Source organism: Heterocephalus glaber, unplaced genomic scaffold (assembly GCF_053883595.1).
Source record: "Heterocephalus glaber isolate CG9 unplaced genomic scaffold, H.glaber_assembly_v1.0 deba00001442, whole genome shotgun sequence".
Taxonomy (NCBI): domain Eukaryota; kingdom Metazoa; phylum Chordata; class Mammalia; order Rodentia; family Bathyergidae; genus Heterocephalus; species Heterocephalus glaber.
Genome location: NW_028258296.1, coordinates 43,398,260 through 43,421,036, shown reverse-complemented (window position 1 = coordinate 43,421,036; position 22,777 = coordinate 43,398,260). Strand labels below are relative to the sequence as shown.

Here is a 22,777-nt window from a genome sequence, read left to right as displayed (position 1 = left end):
AACGAAAAGTCCCTTCTATTTTATCCATAAAAAAAATGACTTACTCATTCCAAGTGTGCTTCCAGAGCAGGTTACTGTAATAAAGAAAAATACAAACACAGAAAATATACTTATTGATGTATTGAGATGGTAAAGATATAACTTAGTAAATAAAAGGAAAGTGAAGCAAAGAATGAATAAGAACAAATTTAGGTGATAAGAGGAGATACCTATTAGCAGTATGACCTTGAACAAGTCACTTCACTGTGCCTCAGTTTATCTATTGAGTGCTCAGAATGCCAGCCTCAAATGTTTGTTATAAGGCTTAAAAGGATTAATACATGTAGTGCTCTAAGGATAGCACCAGCACATAACACTTAATAAATATTCACTATAAATAGTGAATAGTGTAGCCAGGTGTGGTGGTACACACACCTGTAATCTCAGGACTTGGGAGGCTGAGGCAGGAGGATCGTGGCAAGTTCAAGGCTAGCCTGGACCACACAGTGAGTTCAAGACCAGCCTGAGCTACATAGCATGACCCTGTCTCAACAAAATAAAACAAAAACAAACAAACCCACAAATAATGAATGCTGTAAACAATATTGTCCTGATAATCAGAGTAAGGCATCACTGACATTGAAGCCAACAAAAGTACTTCTTGCAAAGTCATGGTTTTACCTGGGAGACTAAGCAATGGTGAATTACAAACTTGAGTCTAGACACTTAATCCTCACTAAGGCGAAATGACTGCAGGCTTGAGATGGCATCCACCAAAGGTTATCAGAATGCCAACCACCTGAGTCTTCTGACAGCTAACAAGCTATCAGAGGAATGACTCTCTAAGGATTGAATTGTGACCTTAACGCACAAAGGAAAAACAAAAACAAAATGTTTGCATTGCCCACTTGCCTGTGCGATAGCAGGCACATAAACTCATTTATTCGTTTTTTAAATTTAAAATGTTGGCCACATTTAGATGCTAAGTACTGATAGTCAGAAAAAGAATCATTTACTAGGGGAGATGGCACATGTTCAATTTACAATAATATATTGTGGTAATCATAATGGTGCCCTGAGGTTGTAAAGGAGGGAGGGAGAGGACTAATTTAGCCTATGAGAATTAGAGAAGTCTTCCCAGATGAGGGGAAATTTGGGCTGGTGGAGTTCTCTTGGTAGAAGTGGGATAGACGGCCATGCAGAGAAAAAGTAATGCATTTGCTCAGAAATATGATGCAATGTGGTTGGTATGCATGGCTGGAGCAGGTGTGTATGAAGGGCTCCATGTGACGAGACTAGAGGAGGGGATGATTTTTCTGTCCAGTACAGTAGCCACTCGCCACACATAGCTACTGAGCCCGGGAAATGTGGCTAGTCTGAACTGAGATGTATTATAAGTATAAAATACACAACAAATTTCAAAGGCTTAGTATAAAAAAATGCAAAGTATCTTAACTCACATACTGATTATTAGATGTTAAAATGTTTTAAGTATATTGGCTTAACTAAAATATATTATTAAGTTAATCTCACCTGTTTCGTTTTACTTTTTAAATTTGGCTGCTAGAAAATTTTAAATTTTCATACATGGCTCATGTTAAATTTGTATTGGATGGTGCAGATGTAGATAGACAGAGGGTGAGACACCTTCAGTGCTATGGTCAGAGGCTCGGATTGTATCCCATGGAGCAATGGAAAACATTTGAAGATATTGAAGCATAAAAGTAAAACAACTGGGCCGGGTACACTCCTGTAGTCCATGCTACTCAGGAGGCTCAGGTAGAAGGATTGCTTGAGCCCAGGAGTTTGAAGCCAGCCTGGGCAACATGTAAGATCCTGACTTAGGAAAAAAAAAAGTTTTAAAACCCCAACCAACCAAACAAGAAGAGAAGAGTTGTACAAAGAGATTTGGGAGCCTCTGAGCCCATTTCCTCATTTATAAACTGGCGATAATAAAATTTTTTGCATGTACCTCTTGGGGTTATTTTGAACATTCAGTGAGATGTGGAATAATGAAAACACTTGATAAATAGTGACATATTATTCAAATGTGATAAATTATTGTTAAGAAGCTATAGGCTCCTCTTACTAAGAGCTCATCCTCATCCCAAGAGCATGCTCCTGTCGATTCCCATAGGATTATGCTTTGGGCCAGCTTGTCTTGTGGACAAGATAATGAGAAAAGAAGGAATCAGAGCATGATATCCAAGGACAATGACAACACTCTTCTAGGAGGAGCTGGCCTTGTTCCATCACTAAGAGCCATCTGGAACCTCTTGTCACCTGCATTCAGTTAGAAATTTTGCATTCTGGTTTTCAGTAAAAGTTAGTGAGTCATTTATTCTTTATGTGTTTGCCTGCAAGCTTCTAGGGCTTTGTTACCTCTTTTCTTTTCTTTTAGACATAAATAAAAATTATGACTGTGCCCCGGGCAATGTAATGGAGGGTGTTGGAATGGAACACAGAGCAGGATTGCTAAAGTTTTCTGCCAGCTCTGATGAGACAGCATTGCTGCCAGCCAAGTTTTGTGATCATAGCCTGTTTGTCCACTTGTATTTCCAAACCTAGTTTATGATTTATAAATTCATGTTTTTTGATACTCTAAAATTTCCTCTGTCATAATTCCCAATCTGTTCAAATAGAAGTACGAGCCTCTTAATTTTCAATCTTCCATGGTGTCTAGCATTATCTTGAAGACTATGTTAAAAATCTGTCTCCAAATCTCCAATCATTTATAATTTGGTTTACCATTATATGGTAAATAGCAGCAAACATTTGGTCCTTTTCCTGAGGGGAAGAGAAGGAGAGGGAAGAGAAAAATATTTCCAAATTAAATAATAATAAAGCATCACAATTACAAAGAAGCTTAGGGTCCCTTGCAGCATGTAGAAATTTCACACATAGGAGAAAACAGAGATTGAAGATAATATCAGAAAATGGAAAGACATCCCTTGCTCCTGGGTAGGAAGAATCAACATAGTGAAAATGGCCATACTTCCAAAACTGCTATATAGATTCAATGCAATCCTAATTGAAATTCCAGCAGCATACTTTAAGGAACATCAGAAAGCAATCCAAAAATTCATTAGGAACAAGGAAAGACTTAGAATAGCAAAAGCAATTCTAGACAACAGAGACATGGCAGGGGGTATCACAATCCCCAACTTGAAACTATGCTACAAAGCTACTGTGATAAAAACAGCATGGTACTGGCAAAGAAATAGACCTGAGGACCAGTGGAACAGATTAGAAAATGCAGAAACAACTCCAGACACACTCAGCCACCTCATCTTTGACAAAGGAGCCAAACACCCTCACTGGAGGAAAGATAGTCTCTTTAATAAATGGTGCTGGAAAAATTGGGTTTCAACTTGCCAAAGATTAAAACTAGACCTATATCTCCCACCATGTACTAAACTAAAATCAAAATGGATTATAGATCTACATATTAAAACAGAAACACTAAACTGGCTGGAAGAGAGGTTAGGTGGAACTCTTGAAGACATTAGTATAGGAAAAGATTTTATGAACAAGTTGCCCATGAACTAGCACAAACAACAAGTGGGATCTCTTATTAAAAAGCTTCTGCAGGCCAGGGATTTAGCTCAGTGGTTCTGCTGCCTGCCTTGCAGGCTCAAGGACCCGAGTTCGATCCCTGGTACCAAAAACAAAGACACAAAGAAACAAAACCAAAACCAAAATTGCTTTGGCTGAATGTTGAAGCAAAAAGCTTCTGAGGGCCAGGGATTTAGCTCAGTGGTGCCACCACCTGTTTCGCAAGTACAAGGTCCTGAGTTTGATCCCCAGTATCAAAAAAAATAAAAAGAAGCTTCTGCACAGCAATAGAAACCACCAGTAGGTGTGAAGAGACAACCCACAATGTGGGAAAAAATTTTCACCTGCTGTTCCTCAGACAAAGGTCTACTATCTAGAATCTATAAAGAACTTAAAAAAATCAGACCTCCCAAATTTAAAGACCCAATCCAAAAAAATGGGCATCTGAAATGAACAGACATTTCTCAGACAAAGAAGTAGAAATGGCAAATAAATATATGAAAACATGTTCAACATCACTGGTCATTCGAGAGACGCAAATGAAAACAACACTGAGATTCCACCTCATCCCAGAAAGAATGGCTGCTATCAACAAATCAACCAATAATATATGCTGGCAGGGGCGTGGGGAGAAAGGAACCCTGCTCCACTGCTGGTGGGAGTGTAGACTGGTGCAAGCACTGTGGGAATCAGTATGGAGATACCTCAAAGAACTAGGACTGGAAGTCTCATTTGAGCCAGCTATTCCCCTACTGGGTATCTTCCCCAAAGAATTAAAAGAATCATACCACAGTGATATATGTGTACCCATGTTCATAGCAGCACAGTTTGTAATAGCTAAAACTTGGAAGCAGCCCAAATGCCCATCAACTGGAGACTGGGTAAAGAAAATGTGGTTTTTTAATAAAATGGAGTACTACTCAGCTATAACAAATGAGAAATAGAGACATTTATAGCTAAGTGGATGCACATTGAGGCGAGACTCTTAAGTGAAATAAATAGGACACACATGTGTAAATGCCAAATAGTTTCTCTAGTGTGAGCAAATAAAAGTGTAAATAAGGACTAATAGGTATAATAGATAATGTGAAATAGGAAGAAAAGGGGCAAAGGGAAATGGGAGAGGTAGGGGAAAGAAAAGAAGGGGAATGGAATTAATATGAGAAAATGAAAAAATGGAAACAAAGTTTTTGTAAATAGGGAGGGATGGAGTGGGTGAAGGGAGGGCAGGGGAATGGGGAAAAAATAAGAACCAAGAGAGATTATGTAAAGGTGCAAATTTCCAGTGATGAATGTTATTATAGTGTATACCTAAAATGTACCAATAAAATTAATTGAAAAAAATCCTCTCCTCTGATGAACAGATTTTGTACAAAGGCTAAAGCAACTGTGTTTGTAAAAGGTGGTCTGTAGAACTTTAACAGCTCCCACAACAATCACCAGAAGTGCTTACCCATTAGGAATGTGAGTTCTAAAGTCACAGACAAAAGTGTTCTTTCTCTGCATCTTACTAGTTTGTGAGTATAAGTCAATTTTTCTTTTCTTTTTTCTTTTTTTTGGTACTGGGGATTGAACTCGGGACCTTGTGCTTGCGAGGCAGGCGGCGGAACCACTGAGCTAAATCCCCGGCCTGTAAGTCAATTTTTCAACTAAACCCTCAGGTTCATCAATTGTATAAACTGAAATAACTGAACCTGTATGTCACAGCATTCTTGTGAGGTAAAATTAAATAGTCCAAGTAATGTCAGTGCCTAGCTCAATAATATATTTTCAATACTGAATATTTGAATACTGGATATCTTAAATATTGTTTAAAGAATTCAATAAAGGCAAGAAAGACACACACACAAAAAGAAATTTCACACATAGGAAATAAGTATTGCTGCTCTGAGTCTTAATTCCTAGATCTGAGTCAAAGGTTAGTTTTAAGTAAAGGGTCATAACTTGTTTTACCTGAATATATTTTTTTTGGACAGAAGGTAAGCTTCAGTCCTGTTTCACCAACTGGTGAGACCATCACAGTATACACATCCCCGCAGCGTATCTCAGTGATGTCACAGAAACTGAGGCCAGCCCTTGGGGCACATGTGAAGATGCCTTTGGAGCCATAGAGGTCAGTGCTGTAATTGGCAGAGCCTCTGGAGACTTGCCAGTAGATCCGAATGCCATTTGGGCCCAATCTATATAATTTCACCCCCAAGGGGCAGCAGGCACCTTTTAGACAAAGACAAACACAGACTCTCTTATTCCACCATCCCACAACATGGCCTTGGTTAGTTAGTACATGAAAAACATATAAATAAACTATTCTAATAATATGACTAATTACTTGTTAGAGTAGGGCAAGATTTGGAGGGATGTTCAAGTTCTTTCCATGCTGAGCCACAGAATCAGAAATCCACATATGAGGGTGGTATGGGGTGGGACTTTTTAATATAGAACAATGGTGATTCAAAAAGTTCCATACTTGGCAGAGATTCTGTATTGTACATGACTCAAACTATGAGTCAAATGCACGGGATCCTGTCAAGAGCCCTCGTAATGCCCTACTTTCATTTAATCTTAGTGGAATTAAGTTTAAATATAATTCATTGAACTCAGCTGTGATTGAAAATAACAATTTTCCTCAACCGAACAGCATGATGCCTTTGGATCAGCCACTTACATGACAGGCTGGTGACCACGTTGGTTGGTCATCCATGCTAGTTGATCAGGTACTTTTATGGGACCTTTTCTAAATACCTTGAGCAGGTATTATGTATCAAGCAGTAGGTGACACATTAAGTGTCAATCAGGCACCAAATGGTAGAGTCCTCAATAACTAAAATAAAGATGCTATTGTATAATTTTTTAAAAAATTGTTATTTATCAGGCAGGGGATTTAGCTCAGTGGCGCCATGCGTGCCTCGCAAGTGCAAGGTCCTGAGTTCAATCCCCGGTACTGGAAAAAAAAGAAAAAAAAGAAAAATTGTTATTTATCTTAAATTTACAAAATTGTTATTTGATGTATTCTTTAAAACAATTTTTTAGGTGTGAAGATAAGCAATGAGCCATATTCCCAGAATTGGATATCAAGGTGAGAATTTAGGCAGCAAATTTAATGGCCAAAAAGAAAATGGGCCAAAAGAAAATATAAACCACCTTATATATGTGCAGCACATGACATTATAATTTATTTTGATTCCAAAAACAACTTTGAAAGATAAGCTAGAAAGCTATTATTATCCCTGTATTTCTTACCAATGAGAAGACAGAATCATGGAAAATAGGGCAGCGCAGCTTATAAGCCATTTCTAACTTAGACTCCCAGCTGAAAACTTTTTCTACTATCTCCAGGATGCCAAAATTATTTCATCCCTCCCCTCCCTTGCCCCAGGCAGAAATAAACTGGTCATTGTATTCTTTCTCCTTAAACCTGACAGGCTCCCTCAGTAGTTCTTTCAAACAGTACTCCACACAGCCACTTTAATTGATTAAAATCATGCAAGAGGAATATTATTTGCTAGCCTAGCACCCTTTTTACTTTCCCATGTTATTTTCTAGTGGTTTGATCTTTGTGAAAAGAAAGATACAATACTGTCAGAGACAGATACATTTGTTGTCTCAGCCTGTTGAAATAAGAAACCATAGAAGGAGCTGGAGTGGCTTGGAAGAGAGAAAGGTGGTAACAGAAAAATAATAAATGACAACAATGGAAACCAAATGGAATGCATGATCCTGTGCTCTCTGAAAACTGCCTGGCTGAGTTACCCACTGGGCTGAAGGTCTCCATGTTACATAAAAATACACCATCCCTTCAGAAAACATATATCTGAACCTTGTTACCAATTTACTAACTACCAACAGAAGCTTCTGAAAGATTCAAGGTCCAAGTCAAGTGGAAACTGTAAACATTTTAGAAAGTATTATATGTTTATAAGGCAAGCTGCATAGAGTTGCAGCATCTTTTTGTATGAGAAGAAAAGGTTGTGCCTGGACTTTGAGCAACTGAGTCATCTCTTATACTCTAGTACTAGAGTAAAGAATTCACTTACTAGAGAAATAACTTTGGTAGGCGCAGTCTGAAGTCAACCCAGAGGCACTAATTGCTTTTAATGCCACTGTGTAGTTGACACCACATGTGATACATCCCAGGAGGCAGTGACTCTGATGGGTGTGACACTTAGACTGTCCAATGTGTGACTCCAGAACTATCACGTAGGTTTGGCCCACTGTCTCAAAACTCCAGCTCACATTGATTACCGACTGAGTGACTTGAGTTATCGTCAGACCATCTGGACAGCATGGCACTTAAATGAGAAAAAAGAAGAAGAAGTGGGGTTTTATTTCTACTGGAGATTATCTGTGGAAAAAACAACAACAAAGAATGAAACTTTGTCTGTATTTTATTCAATATTCTAGATTTCTCAAACTATCCGTTGTTCATCAAAAACTCTCTTTGTTCATGCCTCTGATACCTCTTGTAACACCAACTGTATACAGTGTGTACTCTTGCCAAGAACACAGTACACTACCAGGTTATGAGTGATGTGAGGTTCCCCAATTTTTTCCTTTCAGAATAAGAAAGAAACCCTTTGTTGTTCCTCAACTTGAACAATTCCAGTTGCAAATTTTAAAGCAATGGTTGCGTTCATCTCTTCTCCTAATAATATTTCATATCATTTGCAATAAAATGTATTTTGCCTTTGTGGAGCATTTCATAGTATGTCACTGCTATGAAAGCTTGATTTCTTAGGCACCTAAGAACAGCTGTCTCAACTTTCCAGGAACCACTTATACAAGATGTAGGATACTTAGAACCGTCAGGTGTATTTAGCATCTTCTCTATTCTGCTGCTTTTTTTTTTAAGTTGTTTTAATTTTTATAGCCCAAACTGTCATCTATTGTTGTATATAAAGGAAAATAATGTCCAAAGAAATGAAATAATTTGCTAAATTTCATTCATACACAAGGTTATGAAACAGTAACAGTTTTCTTGTATGAATCTCTAAGTACTCACCAGGTACTACACTGAATGTTTTGCAGCATTAGTTAACTTAATGCAACCACCATATAAGACTATTGTCTTCCTCTTACTGATTAGGAAACTGAAACTCAGGAAGTATTTTTTAAGAGAAAGATATGAACATGCTGAGTCAAATAAATAATAAATCATCTCATTTGGTTTAGTTGTTAGATGTTTTGGTGGATGGTACCATGAGAGAATATAAACGCTAACAAATGCTTTGGTGGGGGGCGGTACCGGGGATCAAACTCAGGACTTTGCACTTGCGAGGCAGGTGGTGGAGTCACTGAGCTAAATCCCCAGCCCTCTAACAAATGCTTCTTCAGAGTCCATGTGGTACTCTTTTGATGCCAATGTAAGACAACAGTAGAGTCTTTTGGTGATATTTTTACAGAACTTGTAAAATGTTGAAAGTTCTATTTTCTGAGACTGGGGCTTTTGAAAGACCCCCGTGTTTACTATATTTCTGTTACACTTAGGGTAGATTAAATGAAGTTTATGTCTTAAAATGATTCCTAAGGACCCTAGAGAAGTCAGCGTTCAGGCTGACGGTCGGTTGTTACATACCTGTTTCCAGTGGCATACTGTAGCTGGGCAGGCTCCGTCCTACCTCTGTTTCAGCCACAGCGGTGACAGAGAACACTGAGCCACAGGGCAGGCCCCCCATGGTACAGCCCTCTCCCTTGCTGCTGCAACGATACACCCCCTTCTCCCCCTGGGCAGTCACCGTGTAAGTGGCATCATCATTAGTGGCTCGCCAGCGCACATTGATTGTGGAGAATGCATCCTTTGAAATATTTCTTATCTCAGGACTGCAAGGACCTAAGAGATTTCAAGTTATTAATTGAAACAGCTTGAGTCAAAAAATATCATCTGTGCTGTTTGGCCTAAAACTGATTTTCCCAAAATATGATCACCATAGTTTTTGACTACACCAGGCATGTAAGCCAAATTCATAGAGCCTCTGTGTAGAAAACTGTTGACACTGAAATAGGGCACTGGGTTCTCCTGTATGGTTGGACTAATTGGAAAATGTTAAAGAGCATTTTTTACTCAAAGGTAAAAGTAACTAAGACAAACATTATTTGCACACCTTCATGGTGTGTATACAGGCAAGTCCCCCGAAGGTAAAAGGAACCAAATGGCAGAGGGACTCATTTGCAAAACTTTCCCCTTTCCCCATGGCCCCCTTTTTTGTTTTCTTTCTTTCCACCTTTTTCTTCCACCTTTTCTTCTGCCTCTCTCCAATACAACAGGGGCTCTGCTGGTCCCCACTGAGTGGTTAATGGAATTTAACCTTTTTCTAAGTCTTGCTGTACGCTGGACCCGAGGCACATAATGGGGTGAGGGAATCATTCAGCCACCAGTGCAAGAAAGGCTAGTTGTACTGTACCTGTAGTGATAAGGTGGGAAGTACATGACATGTTGCTGCCTCGGACTTCACTGAACGAATACACCGTGACATTGTACTTGGTGTCACACTCCAGAGCAGAGAGGGTGCAAGCAGTAGCAGTGTCATTGCATTCCACGACGTTGTGCCCAGCTACAGCCTTGGTTTCATAGAGTTCGGCACCACGGACAGGAGACCAGACAATCTCCACTCTGTCACTAGACACCAACACAGGGTTAATGTCACTAGGACAACAGGGAGCTGAAAGCAGAAGCAGAGAGGGAACCGAAGTCAGTACAAAAGCAATGCCACCAGAAGGAATCATTGAGTCCTGACTTTCCCATGGCCAGAGCCTCTGCCACTGTCCTCTCAAACGACTGCAAAGAGCCTCCTCCAGGTCTGTTCCATTCCAAACTTCATATAATTCCCACTGCACAGAGGACAAATCCTCAGCGTGACATTCAAGCACAGCAAGTTGTAATGTTCAGCTGTGATTTCTCCACCTCTGCCATGTTAGACTTCTCAATGCCCTACCTCACATGTGCTCCTACTTCTGTATGCCTTGAAGACGCCTGAACCCTCTGCTAGAAGTCTTTCCCCTTTTCCACCAGATATAGTGAAACTTGGTCTAATTTTTCAGATCCTAGCAGTCTTTCCAGACATTAAACCAGACACAGCTGGGTTATGTGGGGGAATAAAAGGTAGAGCAGATTACACAAGTAGCCCTAAAGAATTCCATTGATAAATGTCTAACTCAGCTTGGGGTTTCTTCGAGATATCCTGCTCCACCCAAATTCTATCCATTCTTTTACTCTAGTTCAAGGCCACTCTGGAAGATTCTCCTCTGTTCTTGAGACCTTTTTTTTTTGGTACTAGGGGTCAAACTCAGGTCTTTGTGCTTTCGAGGCAGGCACCGGAACCATTGAGCTAAATCCCCGGCCCCTCTTGAGACCTTTTGGATAGACTCTTACTCCAGATTCCAAAAGAACCAATTATTTGGATCCCTCAGCCTGATAAAATTTATTATAATTCAGCTAGTACTTTTACATAATTATATTACTCTTCTTTGCAAATATAGTTAATTTTTTTTCCCATTAAGTTTATTGGTACATTTTCGGTATAAAATACAGTTACATTCATCACTGGGATCTTGTACCATTACATGAGTATCATGGTTCTTTTTTTTTTCCCCTTCCCTTGCCCTCCCTTCCCTATTTGCAAAGACTTTGTTTCCATTTTTTTCCTTTTCTCATATTTTTTCTTTTCCCTTTTTTCCTTTCCCCATCCCTCCCACTTCCCCTGCTCCTTTAGACCTTTTCTTCCTGTTTCACAATATCAGTTATACATTTTAAAAATTACAATATCAAGATCTAGGAGACATTACCACAGATTTTACAGAATTTAAAAGCATATAGAAAGCATATTTCAAAAATCTGTTTTGAAATAAATTTGACAACTTCTAAGAAGTACCTTGGAAGACAAATTAATGAAACTAACTCTGGAGGAAATATAAAATTTGAATAGCACCTATTAAAGAAAGTATATTCCTAGCTTGAAAATCTACCTATATGACAACAACACGCTCATATACATTTTAATTGATAAATTATATCAAACATTTAAAGCAGAAAAAAAAAGGAACACTTCTCCCCTCATTTTAGGAAATCATCATTATGCTAATTCTAAAACTGGATAAAGATAATAGAAGAAAAAAGTATAAACATAGATAGAAATTTGTTTAACAAGACAAACTATTGAAAGTCAGATCTGGCAGGATGTAGAAAGTGGTTTTGTCATAGGGATGGCAGTGTTGGTTCAGCATTGGAAGATCCACCCCCAAATCATCATTTTAACAGAGGAAAGGAAAAAGCCATATGATCCTGTCACTAGTTGGAGAAAAAGTATTGGACTAAATTCCACAGCTGTTCATGGTAAGAGCTATCAGGAGACTAGAAGTAGAACAGAACCTTCTCAACAGATCAAAGACATGTACTCCATACTTCCAGCGAGAATGCCTTATATGAATGGAGAAGGTACAACGCTTTCTCCTTAAGGTGGGGAACAAGGGCAGATATGCTTACTCTTTATCTGTCCATTAAACTTTGAAACCTAGGCCCCACCAAAATAGTCTGGCAATAAAATGACACAATTAGGATAGGATTGGCAAGGTAGAAGCAAAATCTTTATATGTAGATGAAATGATCATCTACAGAGAAAATCCTAAGAAATCTCTAGGAGCCCCTAGAACTTGTATTTGAATTTAGCAGGATTAGAAAACACAAGGTATATATAAAAATTCAGGTCTGTGTATACTTGCTATAAATGAAGAATTGGATATTGAAATTTAAAAGTTATGTAGGAATACAAAGGACCTAGAAAAGTTAAAACAAAACAAAACAAAAACAGTGTTGGAAGACGTTTAGTACCTAATTTTAAGACTTTTTCTCAAGCTACAGTAATCAAGGCACTGTTGGTGTAAAGAAAGGCATATAGATCATTGGAATAAAACAGAGAATCTAGAAATAGAACAACTCATATATGGTCCACTGAGTTTTGAAAGATTATTTAACATTAGCATTTTATAGAATATAAACTCAATTCAAGAGCCAAGGAAGAGATAGTGTTTTCAGCAAACAGCACTAGATCACCTGGTATCCCTATATAACAAATTAACCTCAACCCTTTATTTCCATACATGAAAATAACTTGAAGGGATCTATGAACCTAAATAAGAAAGCCTAAAAGTATAAAACTTTAAGAAGAAATTATAAGGGAAAATGTTTATGAATTCAGGGAAGGCAAGAACTACCTAGGATACAAAAAACATGATGTATAAAAGAAAAAAATTGATAAATGAGATTCCATCAATATTTAGAACTTTAAATGACATCATTAAAATGAAAAGTAGTCCTTAAACAGACCATATTTACAATGCATATAACCTATGAGCAGAATATATAAAGAATTCTTAGAGCTCATTAATAGACAACCTAATTAAAAAGTAGACATAAGAGGATGATAAATAGCCAGTGCAGTACAAGGAAAGGTGTGCAACTCTAGAATCAGAAAATTACTAATCAGTACAATAACAAGATTGAATTATACACTCATTAGGGAGAGGAAGTTAAAAGTTTTAAAAGCCTTGTCATGACTTTTTCTTTTTGTTGGATTCTCTCTCTTTGTGTTTAATTTGTCACTCCCAATGGATTCATTCTGCTGGGTTTCCTGGGGTTGGGATCCTCATTGTCTTTTCCTAGGGTATTGTCTAAAATTTTTTGGACTGCCAGTTTGATACTCATGAGGTTCCTGAGGTGCTCTTTATCATGAAAGTATCTTATTTCTCCATCAATTTTGAAAGATAGTTTTGCGGGGTACATCAATCTGGGTTGGAGGCTGTTTTCCTTTAGGGCTTGAAATACAACACTCCAAGCTCTTCTTGCCTTGAGGGTTTGCATTGAGAAGTCTGCTGTGATTCTGATGGTCTTTCCTTTGTATGTGATTTGTTTCTTTTCTCTAACTGCTTGTAGAATTTTGTTCTTCTGTTGGATTTCTGGAATCCTAACTATTATATGCCTATGTGTAGATTTTTTTTTGTTAAATTCTTTTATTGGTACATTTTAGGTTTACAACACAATTACATTTCTCATTTGGAATTGTACCTTTACATAATGCATCTTGGTTCTTATTTTTTCCCCATTCCTAGCCCTCCCTTCACCCCCTCCACCCTTCCCTATTTACAAAGACTTTATTTCCATTTTTTCCATTTCTCAGCATTTTTCCTTTCCCTTCTTTCCTTTCCCCTGCCCCTCCCACTACCCCTACACCCCTTTGGACCTTTGCTTCCTATTTTGCATTATCGATTATTCATTCTAATCATTGGTACATTTTAGGTATACAATATAATGACATTCATCATTGGAAATTTGTACCTTTACATAGTCTCTCTTGGTTCTTATTTTTCACCCTTGCCCAGCCCTCCCTTCAACCCCTCCAGTCCTCCCTATTTACAAAGATTTTGTTCCTATTTTTCCATTTTCTCATATTAATCCCATTCCCTTCTATCCTTTCCCCTAGCCCTCCCACTTCCTTCCCCTTTGCCCCTTTTCTTCCTATTTCATGTTATCTATTATACCTTTTAGTCCTTATTTACACTTTCCTTGTCTCACACCAGAGAAACTATTCAGTATTTACACATGTGTGTCCTATTTATTTCACTTAAGAGTATTGCCTCAATGTGCATCCACTTAGCTATAAATGTCTCTAATTTCTCATTTTTGATGGCTGAGTAGTACTCCATTTTATTAAAAAACCACATTTTCTTTATCCAGTCTCCAGTTGATGGGCATGTGGGCTGTTTCCAAGTTTTAGCTATCACAAACTGCACTGCTATGAACATGGGTGCACATATATCACTGAGGTATGATTCTTTTAATTCTTTGGGGAAGATCCCCAGCAGTGGAATAGCAGGGTCAAATGGGATTTCCAGTCCTAGTTCTTTGAGGTATCGCCATACTGATTTTGACAGTGCTTGCACCAGTCAACACTCCCACCAGTAGTGGAGCAGGGTTCCTCTTTCCCCACAGCCCCACCAGAATTTGTTATTGGTTGATTTGTTGATAGCAGCCATTCTTTCTGGAGTGAGGTGGAATCTCAGCGTTGTTTTCATTTGCATCTCTCGAATGACCAGTGATGTTGAATATTTTTTTCATGTATTTATTTGCTATTTCTACTTCTTTGTCTGAGAAATGTCTGTTCACTTCAGATGCCCATTTTTTTGGATTGGGTCTTTAAATTTGGGAGGTCTGATTTTTTTTAAGTTCTTTATGGATTCGAGATAGTAGACCATTGTCTGAGGAAGAGCAGGTGAAGATTTTTTCCCACATTGTGGGTTGTCTCTTCACATTGCTGGTGGTTTCTCTTGCTGTGCAAAAGCCTTTTAATAAGAAGAGATCCCACTTGTTGATTGTTTGTGCTAGTTCACAGGCAACTCAGGTTTTGTTCATAAAATCTTTTCCTACACCGATGTCTTCAAGAGTTCTGTCTAACCTCTGTTCCAACTGGTTCAGAGTTTCTATTTTAATATTTAGATCTTTAATCCATTTTGATTTTAGTTTAGTGCATGGTGAGAGATACAGGTCTAGTTTTAATCTTTGGCAAGGTGAAGCCCAATTTTTCCAGCACCATTTATTAAAGAGGCTATCTTTCCTCCAGTGAGGGTGTTTGGCTCCTTTATCGAAGATGAGATGGCTGAGTGTGTCTGGCATTGTTTCTGCATCTCCTAATCTGTTCCACTGGTCCTCAGGTCTGTTTCTTTGCCAGTCCCATGCTGTTTTTATCACAGTAGCTTTGTAGTAGAGTTTCAGGTTGGGGATTGTGATACCCCCTGCCATGTCTCTGTTACCTAGAATTGCTTTTGCTATTCTGGGTCTCTTCTTGTTCCAAATGAATTTTTGGATTGTTTTCTCAAGGTCCATGAAGTATGCTGCTGGGATCTCAATTGGAATTGCATTAAATCTATATAGCAGTTTTGGAAGTATAGCCATTTTCACTATATTAATCCTTCCTACCCAGGAGCAGGGGATGTCTGTCCATTTTCTGATATCATCTTCAATCTCTCTTTCCACAATGCTATAGTTTTCAGAGAAGAGGTCTTTGATTTCTTTCGTTAGGTTGATTCCTAGGTATTTCAGTTTTTTGGATGCTATTGTGAAAGGAATTATTTGCTCTATTTCTCTCTCAGTGAGTCTGTTATTCATGTAGAGGAAAGCTATTGATTTTTGTGTGTTGACCTTGTAACCAGCTACTTGACTGAATTTGGTTATTAAGTCTAGAAGACTTTTGGTGGAGTTCTTGGGGTCTTCTATATATAGTATCATGTCATCTGCAAATAATGACAATTTGACTTCTTCATTTCCTATCTTTATTCCTTTTATTTCTTTCTCTTGTCTAATTGCCATGGCTAATGTTTCCAGAACTATATTGAACAAGAGTGGTGATAGTGACCATCCTTGTCTTGTTCCTGATTTTAGTGTGAAGGATTTCAGTTTTTGACCATTTAGTATGATATTGGCTGTTGGTTTTTCATAGATGGCTTCTATCAGTTTGAGGTAGAGACCATCTATTCCAATTTTTTGGAGGGTTTTTATCATAAATGCATGTTGGATTTTGTCAAATGCTTTATCTGCATCTATGGAGATAATCATATGGTTTTTGTCCTTGACTCTATTGATATAGTGTATTACATGGATTGACTTGCGTATGTTGAACCATCCCTGCATCCCTGGGATGAATCCCACTTGATCAGGGTGTATGATCTTCTTGATGATCTTCTGCATTCTATTTGCCAGTACTTTATTAAGGATCTTTGCATCTATGTTCATTAGTGAGATTGGCCTATAGTTTCGATTGGGTCTTTCTCTGCTTTGGGGATCAAGGTGATGCTTGCTTCCAGGAATGAATTTGGGAGTATTGCTTCCCTTTCAATTTCATTGAAGGGTTTAAACAGTAGTGGCAGCAGTTCCTCTCTAAATGTTTTGTAGAATTCAGCAGTGAAGCCATCAGAGCCCAGGGCTTTTCTTAGTTGATAAGTTTTTAATTACATTTTCAATTTCATTGGTTGATATTGGGTTGTTCAGAATTTTTAGGTCTTCTTCGTTGAACTTTGATAATTCATATGTATCTAGGAATCTGTCCATTTCTTCTGTTTTCCATCTTATTGGCATATAGGTTCTGGAAGTAAGTATTGATGATCCTCTGGATTTCTGCTGGATCTGTTGTAATTTCACCCTTTTCATTCCTAATTGCATGGATTTGGTCCTTTTCTTTCCTTTTTCTGACAAGTTTGGCTAAGGGTTTGCCAATTTTGTTTATTCTTTCAAAGAACCAACTTCATTGATTTTTTTGTATAGTTTTCTTAGTCTCCATTACATTGATTTTTTTCCTCTGATCTTTATAATTTCCTCCCTTGTATGAGCTTTGGCGTTGTCCTGCCCTTTTTCTAGAAGCTTGAGGTTCAGCATCAGGTTTAATTGGGCTTGTTCTGTTTTCCTAATATGCGTACTCACTGCTATGAATTTCCCTCATGAGACTGCTTTCATTGTGTCCCATAGATTCCGATATGTTGTATTGTCATTGTCATTTAATTGAAGGAACTGTCTGATTTCTTCTTTAATTTCCTCTGTGACCCATTGGTTATTCAGAAGTGTGTTGTTCAATTTCCATGTGTTTATGAAATTTTTTGAGTTTCTTTTGCTATGGATCTCCAATTTCATCACACTATGGTCTGATAATATACAGGGGATAACTTCAATTCCTTTGCACTTACTTAAACATGTTCTATGTGTGAGTATGTGGTCTATTTTGGAGAATGACCCATGTGCAGCTGAGAAGAATGTGTATTCTGATTTTGTGGGATGGAATACTCTGTAAACATCTGTTAAGTTCATTTGTTCAAGAGGTTGATTGAGTTCTAGTATTTCATTACTTAGTTTTTGTCTAGTTGATCTATCTATTTGTGACAGTGGGGTGTTGAGGTCCCCCACTACAATTGTATTAGTGCATACATGACTTTTCATGTCCGTTAGTACTTGTTTTATATAGTGGGGTGCATTAGTGTTTGGTGCATAGATATTTATGATTGTCATCTCTTCCTCTTGGATTCTTCCCTTTACAAGGATGTAGTGTCCTTCTTCATCTCTCTTAATCAGTGTTGGTTTGAAATCTGCTTGATCTGCAAAGAGGATAGCTACTCCTGCTTTTTTTCGGGTTCCTGTCACATGGAGTATTGTTTTCCACCCTTTAACTTTCAGTCTATGAATTTCCTTTAGGATTAAGTGTGTTTCTTGTATGCAGCATATTGTTGGATTTTGCTTCTTGACCCATTCTGCCAGTCTATTTCTTTTGCTTGGTGAATTGAGACCATTAACATTGATGGTTATAACTGAAACGTATTGACTTTAAATTGCCATGACTTTTTCTTTTTGTTGGGTTCTCCCCCTTTCCATTTAATGTCTTGTCATGCCAGATGGGTTCATTCTGCTTTGCTTCCCAGGGTTGTGATCCTCATTGTCTGTTCCTAGGATATTGTGTAAAATTTTTTGGAGTGCTGGTTTAGTATTCACGAAGTTCCTAAGGTGCTCTTTGTCATGAAAGTATCTTATTTCTCCATCAATTTTGAAAGATAGTTTTGCAGGGTACATCAATCTGGGTTGGAGGCTGTTTTTCTTTAGGGCTTGAAATACATCACTCCAAGCTCTTCTTGCCTTGATGGTTTGTGTTGAGAAGTCTGCTGTGATTCTGATGGGCTTTCCTTTGTATGTGATTTGTTTCTTTTCTCTCACTGCTTGTAGAACTTTGTTCTTCTGTTGAGTTTCTGGAATCTTAACAGTTATATGCCTATGTGTAGATTGTTTTTGATCAAGGCTATTTGGAGTCCTATATGCCTCACTTATCTGTATGTCAAGTTCTTTTCCCCTCCTTGGGAAGTTTTCTGCCATCAGTTCTGTGAACAGTTTTTTTTATGTCATCTGCACTCTCTCCTCTTTCTTCATTGACTCCAATCAGTCTTATGTTATTCTTCTTTGCATTGTCTAGCAGCTGCTGGATTGATTTTTCGTGTTCTTTACAATTTTAAAGCAATTTTTCTTTTCCTGGTCACTAATTGCAATCTTTTCTTCTATATCTGAAATTCTATCCTCATATTTGTTCATTCTGCTGAGCAGACTTTCAATGGAGTTTTTAATCTCCTGGAAATCTGTTTGTATCTGTTTTATGGATTCCATTTGTTTCCTATGTTGGGATTCCATCATGTTCCTCAGCTCCTCAATTTTTTCATCTGTGTCCTCTCTAGATTTATTAATCGTCCTGCACCATGAGCGAAATCTTTCCTGTTATCTGAGTAATTATTTCTGATTTCATTTTTCCCAGATCCTCTTTTGTTGCTAGTTCAGAGAGTCCAGGTGGGTGAATATCAGATTGTTCCATCTCATTTCCCTTTGGGGTTGCTGTAGGTGATCCAAAAGTCTCTTTTTGAGGCTTGTTTACATGTCTTCTCATTTTGTCGGGGTGGGGGGTGGTGCTTCTGGCGCCCATGCGGCTCACCTTCTCTGCCCTAGGAGCTTGGGATCGAGGCAGGGGAGCTTCCTTCTGGGTGCTGGGACTGCTAAATATAGTTAATTTTAAGACACTATTTGTTCTTCAATACTCAAGTATCTCTCATAAACTGATCACACTGTGATAAACACAGGTGACAAAGAGGTAAGAAAACATAATCCTTGCCATAATAAGATCCAAACCTAGTAGATGATGATAGTAATGGTAAGAGTGATGCTAATAAAAAATATTTGAATTCTGTTTTATCATATACAAAGACCTTTTCACATTTGTGTTATTATTGTCCTATTTTGTAGTGGAGGATACTAAATAGCAAGGAGGACATCATTATCCCCATCACATGAATGAGTTAGTGATCAAGTTAAGACTTCAGCCCACATGTCCTAATTCAAAGCACTCACATTATGTTGCATATTGGCCATTGCATCTGTCTCTCTGGTCCTAGAGAACCAGTGAACTTCTGAAACAAAGGTTTTGCATTCCCTTCAGGATCTACATAGCCCTGAACACTCAGCAAACCTTTGTGAAAGGTTCGGGTTTTCAGAACAGGGTTGAACAGACTGCATTCTTTCCTCTCTTTTCACTTCTTAACCTTGCATTCTTCTTAAGCCCAAGTCCATAAAGCCAACTTTTCCTAGACTGGACAGCATATGAGACAAAAGATTCTCTTTGTTTTCATGGCCCTAGAATGACTTTCAGGTGGTGAGTCAGTAAGTAAAATAAGTGATCCATTTTCTGCTGCTGACTTTAGTGAACTCGAAACTCCCTTTTCAAGCATCAGATGTGACTTACCTGTGGTATAATTGAATACATCACCCAAAGGACTTTGTCCTGCCTTGTTATAGGCAAAAACACTAATAAAATAAGTGAAACCACACTCTGATAAGAAATTGCACTGGGTGAGGGAGGTATTGCAGTGTACTTCCAAGCCGTCATCACTCTTGACAAAAGCCACGTAGTAATCGCCCAGATCAACACTGGACCAAGCCACAGACAGATGGCCCGGGGGATCTTCTTGGATTGTCACTCTTCCAGGAGCACAAGCAACTAGGAAATGATGAATAATAAGCAGCTGTGAGACTATTGCAACAGATTTCTGTGCCTCTTTCCAATTATCCAAGATTTCAAGACAATCCAAATCAGCAAATCTGAGTTTTATAACAGATTGAATTTTGTGTACAACATGCAAAACTATGCACCAGAACCACTGGAAGATTTTCTTTAAAGAACCAAATGTGTGCTGTAGGGCCCAACCACTATAACAAACTCCAGTGACCTATCCACATTTATAAATCAAAGTTATTCTCACAATAAAGACTGATTGTGTTATATACAAGTAACTACAGCATACTTCCTGGATAAGTGCACAGGGCTAGTCAGTTGCGCTTAGCTCTGACTGCACATTAGAATCAGCTGGAAAGCTTTTCACAAACCAGTCATATCCAGACTCTATTCCCAGCAGTTCCAGTTCAACTGGTTTTAGGTGGGACCTGGGTATTAAGATTTTATAAAAGCTCCCTAGATGCTTTTAAAGTGCATCTAAGAAGTAAGAACTCCAGTTGGGTTCTCTCCTATATTAAATAACTAATTCAAAACTGCTGTGCTTTTGAAGTGTTTCTTATTTCTTCTTTCACTCTCAGCTATTCTGTCCTCATAACCAATTCAAATGTACCATCCACATTAAATTATAGTTGTCAAACTAGAAGCCAAATCACCACAATTTAATGTAACACTAAGAAAGTGTGAGTCTGAGGGATTGGTTTTGTTTTCATTGCTGTTTGTTTCTCTCTGTAGAATAGAGTGCTTAAGCTTAGTAATAATAGCTCTTTCCTCCCTGCTCAGAAGCCTTTTAACCTACAATAACATAATTCTGACTATTGGATAAAGTGGGCATTATTACATGTTCTTTGGCTTAGAGGATTGAAATCAGGTAACTCTGAGCTTGAATCCACGTATTATTGAAATGTCCTTGAGACAATTACTTAACCTCTCCAAGCTTCAATTTTCTTATGGGAAAAGGGAGATAATAGAGACTTCTTCACTGAGTTGCCATAGAATTAAATAAAATACATATCAATGCTTTTGGCAAAGTAGGTCTTCACAAGAGATTAATTTCAATTCCCAAAACACATAAACACTTTTAAATAGAGGAGTAAACTTCCACATATATATGTCTTTATATCTCTGCTAAGAGTGGAAGTGGGAAAATATCTGCCCACATTCAGAGCCAGAAATATACCATCCTTATCTTAAAAAATAGTTTCCACTAGGTCTTTGTCATGAAATATGAGGTCAAGAACAGGCAGTAATCTACTGCACAGTTAGAACTATGTATGACTCCAGCTGCATCTTAGAATTGTCATAACTCTATCAATAAAAAAGAAAAAACCAAATGAAAGATCTAGAATAGGAGCCAGATCACCTAATTTTCAAATACAGTGTACGTGCTTTTCAATGCACAGTACCTGGTTTCCCTATCAATATTCAAACTCATTAGAATTTCCAATTCTTTTCATTTAAACCCAGCTTTGGTTTTCACTGTTTGCAGAATGTTCTGAAACACTGTGGGAAGTTTCACTTTCCCTATGGCTGTCACTTTGACTTGCTAGCCTTGCAGAGATATCAATTTGTTTACATACCAGTCTTCAGATTCACCGTTGAAGAGGACTTGCTAAATCCTGCATCATTACTTGCTAAAACAGATATCAGGTACTGAGTTCCACACTGGAGGGAAGGGATGCTGCAGGAACTGACACTTGTGCTACAGCTAAGCTCAGAAGAGTCACTCAAGGCCATCACAGTATAGTTGAAAGCTCCTTCTGTCGGTGTCCATGAAACAGATGCCTTCAGAGCCCCACTGTCAAAAGAGACTTGAATGTTGGCAGGGGCATGAGGACCTACATTTTTGAGAAAAAATTAAGATTTTGTAGTAACCTAAAGAACCCAAGTAATATTTAGCCTAACAATGTTGAGGAGCTCAGAGGATAAAATACTCGTATAGAGTAGTTAGATAAATATAATTGTTCAAAGAATAAGATTGGGATACAGGGTCTCTAGGAGCTTATAACACATCTCCCATTAACAATGCAAACTCATAATAATCGATGTGACCCTAGCCATATTTTCTGTTCAATTTGTTACTTTCTCAAATTGTGTAATGTGTCTTGCCCAGATTATTTGGCTTAAATAAACCACCCTTGAAGTTTGTAAAAAAAAACTTGTTATTTTCTCATCTACAAAATGGAAATAATAGAATCAGTATAAGGTACATTTTTGTATGCATGTATGAATGAATATACCATTTAACAAATGATTGAAGAATAACCAAGATTACCGCTGGGAAGGGGGCTATGAATGTAGCTCATTGGTAAAGCAGGTGTGTAAGCATCACAAGGCTCTGACTTGGATCCTCAGTACCACAAAAGCAAACAAGTAAATACATAGATAAACGAATTAACCAAAAGAGCCATATGAGTATGTTACTATTGTATTTTAAATCAAACATTTTTTCTTTCTCTATTATTATGAAGCTAAACATATGCCTTCTTTATTTTTAACTACTGCTAAGACTTTACTATAATAGCTTTTTTTTTTTCCACCAAGGATTGAACTCGGGTCCTTGCCCTTACGGTGCAGGTGGCAGAAGCACTGAGCTAAATCCCTGGCCCTGTAATAGCTTTTAAAGTCATAATTGCTTCTAGAGGAACAAAGTTGCTCCCCATTCTAAATCAAAGCGA

General features: G+C 38.0%; 1 protein-coding gene across 1 annotated transcript in view; it reads right to left on the bottom strand.

The window, feature by feature from the left end:
* The window catches only part of Fndc7 (fibronectin type III domain containing 7), a 40,291-nt gene that overhangs the window by 7,079 nt on the left and 10,435 nt on the right, over positions 1-22,777 (bottom strand). Inside the window, exons 5-11 of the mRNA XM_013075477.3 lie at positions 21,680-21,937; positions 19,833-20,087; positions 9,933-10,190; positions 9,107-9,361; positions 7,569-7,823; positions 5,488-5,748; positions 45-74 (exon numbers count right to left, since the gene is read on the bottom strand). Of these exons, the coding sequence (XP_012930931.2) occupies positions 45-74; positions 5,488-5,748; positions 7,569-7,823; positions 9,107-9,361; positions 9,933-10,190; positions 19,833-20,087; positions 21,680-21,937 (1,572 nt within the window). The remainder of the gene's footprint in view (positions 1-44; positions 75-5,487; positions 5,749-7,568; positions 7,824-9,106; positions 9,362-9,932; positions 10,191-19,832; positions 20,088-21,679; positions 21,938-22,777) is intronic.